The 10,183-nt window shown below is 41.4% G+C and overlaps 1 protein-coding gene across 1 annotated transcript; it reads right to left on the reverse strand.

The window, feature by feature from the left end:
• Positions 1-555: 555 nt before the first annotated feature.
• LOC131158685 (uncharacterized) lies at positions 556-1,475 on the reverse strand. The gene is made up of 3 exons (XM_058113552.1): positions 1,285-1,475; positions 798-1,197; positions 556-624 (listed from the first exon to the last, which is right to left on the reverse strand). Exons 1-3 carry the CDS (start codon positions 1,473-1,475, stop codon positions 556-558), a joined length of 660 nt encoding a protein of 219 aa, XP_057969535.1.
• Positions 1,476-10,183: the final 8,708 nt, after the last annotated feature.

A 10,183-nucleotide genomic window follows, 5' to 3' on the forward strand; every position in this document is an offset into this window, starting at 1 on the left:
AGTGACTCTGGTATGTGTTATGCACATTATGATGAGATGTATATGATTTTATACTTTCTGCTGCGTAGGCTTCTGCTGTATGTTTTGTTATATCCCTGGTGCCCACGGGCCCAAGTGGATTGTGACCTGTTAAGCTAGAATGTATGATTTGATGATAATTTATTTATAAAAAAAAATATATGTGAAAAAGAAGCAGGTCGTTACATGCTAGGCAGCAATTCTATCGCAAACTTCACCTCACGATCCGGAGGTAAACTAGGTAAGTCTTCTAGAAATACATCCCGGAACTCGTTAACCACTCAAATATCCTCGAGCTTCAACTCATCCCGCGGTGGTTTTTTCACGCAAGCTAGGTACCCCTGACATCTGTCCAAGAGTAAACTCCTTACCTGTAACGCTGATAGAATCTGTGACGTCGAATGCACACACAATCCTACAAACTCATACTCCTGTTCCCCAGGAGGTCTGAACACTACTACCTTCCCACGACAGTCGATCACAGCATAACTGGAGGATAACCAATACATCTCCAGTATGACGTCAAACCCAGACATATCATACACCATAAGATTCGCCAATAGCAACCTTCCCTGGATTTCCACTGGGCAACCTCCTAATATCCTCCTACAGGACGTTACACTCCCAGACGGTGTTGCTACCGATAATACCTCATTCATAACTTGGGTCTCGACCCCACACAACTTTACGAAGTTCATAGATACAAAAGAATAGGTTGCACCTGAATCAAATAAAACAGTAGCTCTATTTGAAAGCAATAATAAGGTACTCGTCACTACATTCCTCGCACGGTCAGCATCTGTTGGAGTAAGAGAATATACCCTCGTCGGAGCTGTATTCGCCTGGATGGTTCCCTGAGTTATCTGGTTGCTACCCCAATTCACACTGGATGCAAGTGTGTCTCTCTTCGGTGCGCGGCAGTCACGAGCCAGGTGGCCTGATCTACCACAACTGTAACAATTACCCCCAAACAACTGGCACTCGCCATCATGCCATCTATGGCACATGATACAATGATCGGGTGACTGATCCACCTGCGAACCATGACACTCGGTATTCTGATGGTAACCCAAGCCCTGGTTCCTCTTCTTCCATGATCCCTGACGAGAACCAGATGACACTGGTCTCTTCTTCGATTCCTGATCCACCTCATCCTCCCGGATGCCGATCTCGATCACACTGGCCTTATCCACCAAAACTGAAAACTCACGGATCTGAAGCATACCCACTAATTTGTAGATGTCTTTCCTCATGCCCTTCTCAAACCTTCGAGCCTTCTCGTACTCATTCAAGATCAAGCATGGTGCGAAACGGGATAGCTCTATATACCAAACAACATACCCCTGCACTGTCATATCTCCCTGTGTCAAAACAAAGAACTCATCCGCCTTAGCATCACGTGTAGAGGCAGGGAAGTATCTCTTAAAGAACACTTCCTTGAAGTGGCTGCATGTCATCTCTGTAGGACTGGCTCTCTGCTTCTCCAGCAGACTCACCACAGTCCACCATCGCCCAACCTCCCCAGACAGCTGGAAGGTAGCGTAAAGGACTCTTCTTATCTGTGCAGTGTAGGACTTCCAGAATCCTTTCGGTCTTCTCGACCTAGTACTCCGCTATCATCGGATCAGGTCCCCCTAAAAACGTTGGAGCGTGCATTCGTGTGAACCTTTCGATGGTATATCCCGCAGCAGTAGGAGAATGTTCACGCCTCCAAACACTTTGCCTGATCTCTCGCATAACCTACCTCGTCAAACCTTGAGGCACAAAAGAAGACTCATCACTGGCAGTCCCCTTGGAGCCACTATCCAAGTTGTTATCCTTGGGCTCCATTCTGAATAGGAATCGGTTAGAATTCTTATATCGTACACAGTTAATACAATTAGTAAAACTAATCATGTCAACTACTACTCTCACGGGTCCTGACCTGTCCTATCACACTAACACGAAAATCATCAATGATTTACTGTGATTTTACTGAAATCGTCATTCCTGGAAAAACACAGAACACTGCCAACGAGTCCTTATCTAGCAACAAAACAACCCTTGACCTACTCTACCCATTTCCTACATCCTATACTTTGGTATGTACGCACAGCTACGCCTAACCAAGTCTACAAGACCTAGCAACCTGGTTAGTTCTGATACTAAGATGTCACGCCCTAAAACAATGGGCCCCAGGGGTGATTTAGTAACCTAACATATCCCTGTATCATACAAAACACACATAATACCATAATGAATGAGGGTCCGAGCCCGTGGGGTTCCCGTACATCCTATACACATTCACATACATGACATATACGCAGTGGAAAAATTCATTCTATACATACATAGTACCATACCAGAGTCTATACAAATAAATTTTAAGCTCCATAATACAAAACATAACTCAGGGTGCCCGCAATACCCAAAACGACAACCCTATTACAGTCTGTGTACTTACACTAGTACCCTACGTAGTAAACTGACCACCACGCTCCCAACACAAAGACGCTAGTTCCAGTTACTCAAAAGACCTGAAAACATGTTTGTACGATAAGGGTGAGACACCTCTCAGTAAGGAAAAATTAGGTTATATCGATGTGTGGCATATGAGTGTTATCATGACATAAAACATATCACAGTTCAATACATTTCTAGTATTTTTACAAAACAGTTCCAGTATAGTTCTTAACACACACATGATCAAGCAACCCAGTGTCGTCACACCCTTCGGCACGAAGTCGGCTCGCATTACATGGTGTCCCAAGCACATGGTGTAGCCCCAAGCTCTCATGGCATCGTATCGGTACATCTTGTGGATCCACACCCTTTGGTGATCAGCTGCTAAAAGGCAATATTTCACGCCTTCAAATATAGATCCGGACACTCTTGCCTCTGCAAGGTGATATTTCATACTCTCGAAGATAGAGTCAAACACTCTCTCACAACCTGGAACAATTTGGAACTCATGTTCCCATATCTCATTTCAGCAAATCACAACTCATGCATATACATATAACAATACATTCCACATTTATTTGGTAATCACAAAATCATGATTTTCAAGGATACAATTTAAAACAAGTCGAGGCATGGGCATCTCCATAACACAATATATAACACAATTTATCCATGGTTTTCCAATGAAACCAGAGATGCAACCCAATGTCACCTTTTTCCCAAAACTGTAATATGAAAACCCCGTAATTTTCACCTGTTAGATTTCTCGAAATAAGTAGCCAAAACATACACAGGACCGTGAATCACAGTTCTATCGAATTCGATTTCGAAAATAACCGATATAAACAAAATCCCCTTACCTTTCCCCAAAAATCCAAACTCAAACTCTACGGCTCCTAAATAACGAGTTCGCAAAACCTATAAATCACAGTACAAAATATTCCTAAATAATGAACCGAGTTCCCAAAACCTATAAATCACAGTACAAAACATACTTACAATTTCATTCCCTACAAAACTACTGAAACAAAAGTGAAAACCGAGCCTTACCTCAATTTTGGGTCCAAACCCAAAATTCCTTGAAATGAAGATTCGTTCCACAAATCTCGAAGAGAATCATTCCCCGATCCTCGTAGTAATGTCAGATCGTCGATTCCCGCAACAAACAACGAAGAAATCTATAGAGAGAGAGTAGAGCTTCGAGTTCTTAGAGAGAGAGGGAGAGAAAACTTGATAACTTAGCTTAGAAGCAATCAAATTAGATATTTATAGCACCCTTGATTGGGCCAACCTCGTTGACGAGGCAGCGTCTTCATCGACGAGTCAACGAAGGGAGTTCATCGACGAAGCGGTGGCCTCGTCAATGAGCCTAAGACTTCTGAATTTCCTGAAACCTCTCGGCTTCTCCTCTTCGACGAGCCTCTGCATTTCATCGGCGAGCAACAGAAGGGCCTTCTTCGTCAAATTCTAGCTTCGTCGACGAAGCCTGCTCAATTTACTATTTTGCCCTTTCCTTATTTATTTATTCAAGATCTCACAGATCGGGTTCTTATAGGTGTGGGTTATTATACAAATACTTTTATATGATATATTATTTACAGTTTTAATTAAAGGAAATGTTTTGCATATAAACTCATATGCCACACACTAGTAATAACAAATTTCTTCTTACTGAGAGGTGTCTCACCCTAACATTATAAACATTTCAAGTAATCCAGAGAGGCGTGTAGAGCCGGCTTAGAGATATAGGAGGCAGCTGAGTCGACATAGTTTTGGGGTGAGTTTTGGGCTGAGAGGTAGAGCCTACAGTATTTTGGGATTTTTGGAAAATGATGTACATGTTTGTATATGTAGATATAGGTGGGTCGGTAGTACTCTCGTATTGTGTATTTTGGGATATGGTTTGGATATTTATATTTTTTCGCTGCATAAGTAATATACATAGAATGCACAGGTTACCACGACACCCACTCCGGGCCATGATGATGATAGATATTTATATATAGGGTATCAGAGTTATGTTATAGCTTGACAGTGTAATTAAAAAAATGATTATAAATTTTGGATCGTTACAATTTGGTATCAGAGCCTAGGTTGCTAGGTTTTGTAGACTATAGTGTACAACGAAAAACAATACCAAAGTAGGGAAATAGATTAAGAATTTGATGAGTCAATGTTGGGGAATTAAGATGAGTATTTAGGGTTTTGTTCCGTGATCGGGAAGTAGGATTTCCGTAATGGTTTCTTTGTCTTTTCTGGGATGACGATTTTAGGAAAGTCATAGTAAACTACTGTCGGGTTGTGTTTCTCAATTACTAAACTGAATCTTAAATTAAGAATAAGGACAATAGGTTAGTTGAGGATATGATATTTTAGTTAGATAAATATGTTAGTTATATTATTCAGATAAGGTCCTCAGACTATGTTTATCTTCTTTTCAGGATGGACCCTGGGGGTAGCAGTGCCCACATCAGTGGTGATGATGGTGCAGGCCCCTCTAGTGTGGGTCGTGGGGATTCAAACGTTGTTCTACGTAGTGTAGCTCAACAAGTTATGGCAGAGATTGTGCGGAGTTCTAGATAGCATGGAGGCCTATCGACATACCATGGTTGTACCATTGAGAAGTTTACTAAAATCAATCCTCGGCAGTTTTAGGAGGAGCCGATCCTGCAGTGGTCGAAAACTAGATGCAAGAGATCGAGAAAAAACTCACGGTGCTCCCCTGTACAGATGAACAAAGGGTTTTCTATGCTACCTATAAATTAACAGATGAGCCCGAGAGATGGTGGACAACTATGCGATTATTGGAGAAGTAGAGAAGTGTATAGGTGGCTATTACCTGGTGCCGATTTAAAGAAATCTTCTTTGATTGTTATTTTCCTACCACTGTCAGAGAGGCTAAGGTAGCAGAATTTCTGAAATTGACTCAGGAAAATCTCACGGTCTAGCAGTATGCGGAAAAGTTCATTGAACTGTCATGCTTTGCCGCTTACATCGTCCCAGATGAGGTGAAAAAGACGAGGATGTTTGAGAGGGGCTTGAGGTAGGATATCAACAAACAGGTGATAGTCCTAAAAGTGCAGGATTTGTCTAAATTGGTGGACAGGGCCACAGTAGCAGAGGAGGGTGAACAAAAAGATGTGGGAGCACCGATCCAAAGAAAAAGGACCACGCCTCTGGGATTGCAGGCAAGGTCCAACTGGGGCCATTGGAGAGGAGGTAGATATGGCAGATTTCAGAGATAGAAGAGGGGGGATCATGGGTATCAGGGCGAGCAAGCATACCCTATTTGCCCCATATGCGGTAGGAGACATATGGGAGCATGCTGGTTGGGAAACAATGTTTGCTATAGATGTGGTAGACCCAGACACATAGCACGGGAGTGTCATTGGCCACCAAACAATGCACTAGCCCTTAGACAGATCCTAAGACATAATCAGGCACCCAGGGATGGCGGCCAGCAGAGGAACACGGCTCTGGTGAGGGTTTATGCATTGACGCCAAGAGACGCTGAAACTGTTGGAGATGTCGTGACAGGTATTTTTACTGCTTTACCATATAAAGTTGTTGTTTTGTTTGACACAGGTGCCACCCATTATTTTGTGTCGTCAGGATATGTTAAATTATCTGGGTTGAGGCATAGTTGTTAGATGTTGAGTTGTCAGTAGCCATGCCAACTAGATCAACAGTGAGGTGTTGGAGGGTACTTAAAAACTATTCAGTGGGCATTCAGTAGAAAGCATTACCAGCCGATCTAGTGGTATTGGATATACAGAGATTTGATATAATATTGGGTATGGACTAGCTGGAAGCTAGTTACGCCAGCATTGATTGTCATAAAAAAAAAAGTGATCTTTAGACCCCCCAGGTGAACAGGAATTCAGATTCGTGGGGTCATGAGTACGTGCCTCGCCACAGTTAGTGTCGGCTATTCAAGTGAAGAGGTTGCTTCAGGGTGGTTTTCATGGATATGTTGCTTATATAAAGGAGATTATAAAGGAAGAATTGAAACAAGTTGATATTCCGATAGTCAGAGAATTTCCAGATATTTTTTTGGAGGAATTACCCGGGTTACTATTAGACCAAGAGATAAAATTTACCGTGGATTTACTACCCGGATTGGCACCGATATCTAAAGCACCCTACAGAATGGCTCCAGTTGAACTGAAAGAATTGAAAAACCTGTTGTTGGATAAAGGGTTTATCAAGTCTAGTGTGTCGCCTTGGGGAGCACCAATCTTATTTGTAAAGAAGAAAGATGAGACTATGAGGATGTGTATTGATTATAGAGAAATAAAAAAAGTGACAGTCAAGAATAAATATCCTCTTCCTAGAATCAGCGATTTATTTGATCAGCTTCAGGAGACCCAGGTCTATTCCAAGATTGATCTTCGGTTGGGATATCACCAAGTGAAATTTAAAGTAGAGGACATTTCGAAGACAGCTTTCCAAACCAGATATGGGCACTATGATTTTTTGGTAATGCCGTTCGGATTGACTAATGCACCAGCAGTGTTTATGGACCTAATGAATCGAGTGTTCCATCAGTACTTAGACCAGTTTGTTGTAATATTTATTGATGATATACTGGTCTACTCGAAGAGTTTTGAGGAACACGAGAATTATCTGAGGTTGGTATTGCAGGTATTGAGGGAAAAGAAATTGTTCGCTAAATTCAAGAAATGTGAATTCTAGTTAAGGCAGGTCACTTTCCTTAGGCATGTGATCTTCAGGGACGGCATATCAGTAGATCTGGGCAAAAAAGAAGTAGTGGTAAATTGGTTGAGATTGGTAAATGCCCAAGAGGTTAGAAGTTTTCTAGATCTGGAAGGGTACTACTGTCATTTTGTGGATGGCTTTTTCAAATTATCAGGTCCACTTACATGACTCACGAGGAAAAATGTAAAGTTTGAATGGACCAATTAGTGTGATCAGAGCTTCCAGGAGTTGAAGCAGCGATTGGTCACTGCACCGGTATTATCTATTCTTTCAGGTGAGGATGAATTTGTTATATACAGTGACGCATCATTGAGAGGACTCGGGTATTGTTGATGCAGCACGGGAGAGTTATTGTATACGCTTCTCGGCAACTTAAAGAGTATGAAAAGAACTACTCGGTACATGATTTAGAGTTAACTACAGTAGTGTATGGTCTAAAGATTTGGAGGCACTATCTTTATGGTGGGAGATGTGAGATTTTTACTGACCATAAAAGATTAAAGTACTTCTTCGCCCAGAAAGAATTGAATATGAGATAGAGAAGATGGCTAGATCTCATTAAAGATTATGATTGTACTATCAGCTACCACTCAGGGAAAGCAAGCATGGTGGCTGATGCGCTGAGCCAAAAATTAGTGGGAGCAGCATTGTCAGCAGTGGAGGTTCAGCATCATATTCGGATGGACTTGGAGAGGCTCGATGTGGAGTTAGTAGAAAATGATCACCAGGAATTTATTGCCAACCTAGTGTTACAGCCTACCCTATAGGAGAGGATTAAAGCTACTCAGATGAATGATCCAGAATTAGAAGAACTTATGGATAAAGTGTGAGATGGTTAGGGGGAGGAGTTCAGTATTTCAAATGATGGAGCTCTGAGGTTCCGTACCAGGCTGTGCGTTCTTTCAGATGTTGAGATTAAGAGGGCTATTCTAGAGAAGGCACATGGATCTCTTTACACGGTGCATCCTAAAAGTACTAAGATGTATCGGGACCTCCGGGAGACATTCTGGTGGAGTGGTATGAAGAGGGAAATAGTGGAATTTTTGGAGCAGTGTTTGATGTGCTAGCAGGTAAAGGCTGAGCACCAGAAATTGGTAGGACAGTTGCAATCACTCCACATTCCTAAGTGGAAATGGGATCATATATCTATGAATTTCGTCACAGGTCTACTGTCGGCGCTGCATGGACAGAATGCTATTTGGTTGGTCATTGATCGATTGACGAAGACAGCTCATTTTCTTCCTATTAAAGTTAGCTATTTTATGAACAGACTGATAGAATTATACATCCAGGAGATAGTTTGACCCCATGGGGTGCCAGTATCCATAATTTCAGACTAAGACCCACACTTTACATCACTATTTTGGAAGAGTTTGCAAGAAGTTTTGGGGTCTCAATTAGCATTCAGCATGACATTTTATCCTCAGACTGATGGGCAGACAGAGAGGACGATCTAGATACTTGAAGATATGCTACGAGCTTGTGTGCTAGATTTTGAGGGTAGTTGGATCCTGTATATGCCGCTGGTTAAGTTTGCGTATAATAATAGTTACTAGACCAGCATCGGGATGGCACCTTACGAAGCATTATATGGTAGGAGGTGTTATTCTAAATTATACTGGGATGAAATGGGTGAAAAGCGAGTTCTGGGACTAGAGTTGGTGCAGCAGGCATATGATAACGTCCGACTTATTAAAAACAAAATCAGTGCAGCTCAGAGTCGGTAAAAAAGTTACGCAAATACTCGTTGTCGGAAGTTGGAATTTGATGTGGAAGATTAGGTATTTTTTAGAGTAGCATCGCTGAGAGGAGTTATGAGGTTTGGAAATAAGGGTAAGCCGAGCCCTAAGTTTATTGGCCCATTCGAGATACTTGAGAGAGTGGGTTCAGTTGCCTACAGACTAGCTTTACCACCAACTTTATCCAGGATTCATGATGTATTTCATGTTTCCATACTGAGTAAATACGTCCCAGATCCCTCCCATGTGATCAGTTACGAGGAGATAGAGCTTAAAGATATGTAAGCATATGAGGAAATACTAGTGCGGATTCTAGATAGAAAGGAACAAGAGTTGCGCACTAAGAGAATTCCATTAGTGAAAGTATTATGGAAGAATCATGCAGTGGAGGAGGCCTCGAGGGAGCTATAGGAGGAAATACGACATAAGTATCCGCATCTATTCAGTGGGGATCCACATTAATCAAGAAAGGAAAGGTAATGGGTCAGGTGAGGTAAGTATAATTTTGATTTTTATTTTTATTTTTATGAAGTGCAGGATAATGTATGTATAATTGTGTTTTGGTTTATAGGGTATAGTGAGTTTTGGGAGAAATTTTGGTTAGTTTTTATAATCTCTCAAAACCATATATGTAACCATGGTATTCCTCTGCCATAAGTGAGGGTAATTAATAAATAAGTAACAAATTTTCTTCAGAAGATGGTGTATAGCATAAATAGCAAATTTCAAGGACGAAATTTTATAAGAAGGGGAGAATGTAGAGACCCGAAAAATATAAAAATAAAATAAATAAGGAAAAGTGGATTTTTGGCTAAGGTATGAGAAAAAATTGATGCCGATTTTCTATAGGGGGAAGGAAACTGGCGACGGTTTTGCTAATTTATCGCGGCTGGGTAATGGGTAGATGGTAATTTCTGGGTCGGTTAAATAGAAAACTGGCGATGGTTTTTTGAGAGTCCAAGAAAATCGGTGGTTTTCTTGGCAATGCAGGTTATAAAGAAAACATGCGAACTTTATTTGAATAAAATAAAATTTTCTTCTCCCTCTCTCACTAAACCCATGAACCCTCTTCCCCTTCTATCTAAAATTCTACTTCGTTTTAAGCCCGGATTGACGATCAAGAGCCACCACGAGATTCCTGGGAAGATTCTCTACAACATAGGTGGAGTAGAATTTCAGTTTGGGGTTCTAGGGCACCATCCCAAAATTGAGGTAAGGAGGTAATTTGAGTGTTTATGGGTTGTTTATATGAATTGTTGGATATA

Source organism: Malania oleifera, chromosome 6 (genome assembly GCF_029873635.1).
Source record: "Malania oleifera isolate guangnan ecotype guangnan chromosome 6, ASM2987363v1, whole genome shotgun sequence".
Taxonomy (NCBI): domain Eukaryota; kingdom Viridiplantae; phylum Streptophyta; class Magnoliopsida; order Santalales; family Ximeniaceae; genus Malania; species Malania oleifera.

Bases quoted from the DNA above. Each gene is read 5' to 3' on its own strand.
- LOC131158685 (XM_058113552.1), bottom strand. From the start codon at position 1,475: ATGACATGCAGCCACTTCAAGGAAGTGTTCTTTAAGAGATACTTCCCT. The intron at 1,198-1,284 runs GTTTGAGAAGGG...GGATAAGGCCAG, and splicing joins GAGTACGAGAAGGCTCGAAG to TGTGATCGAGATCGGCATCC. The intron at 625-797 runs GTAGTGACGAGT...AACGTCCTGTAG, and splicing joins ATGCTGACCGTGCGAGGAAT to GAGGATATTAGGAGGTTGCC.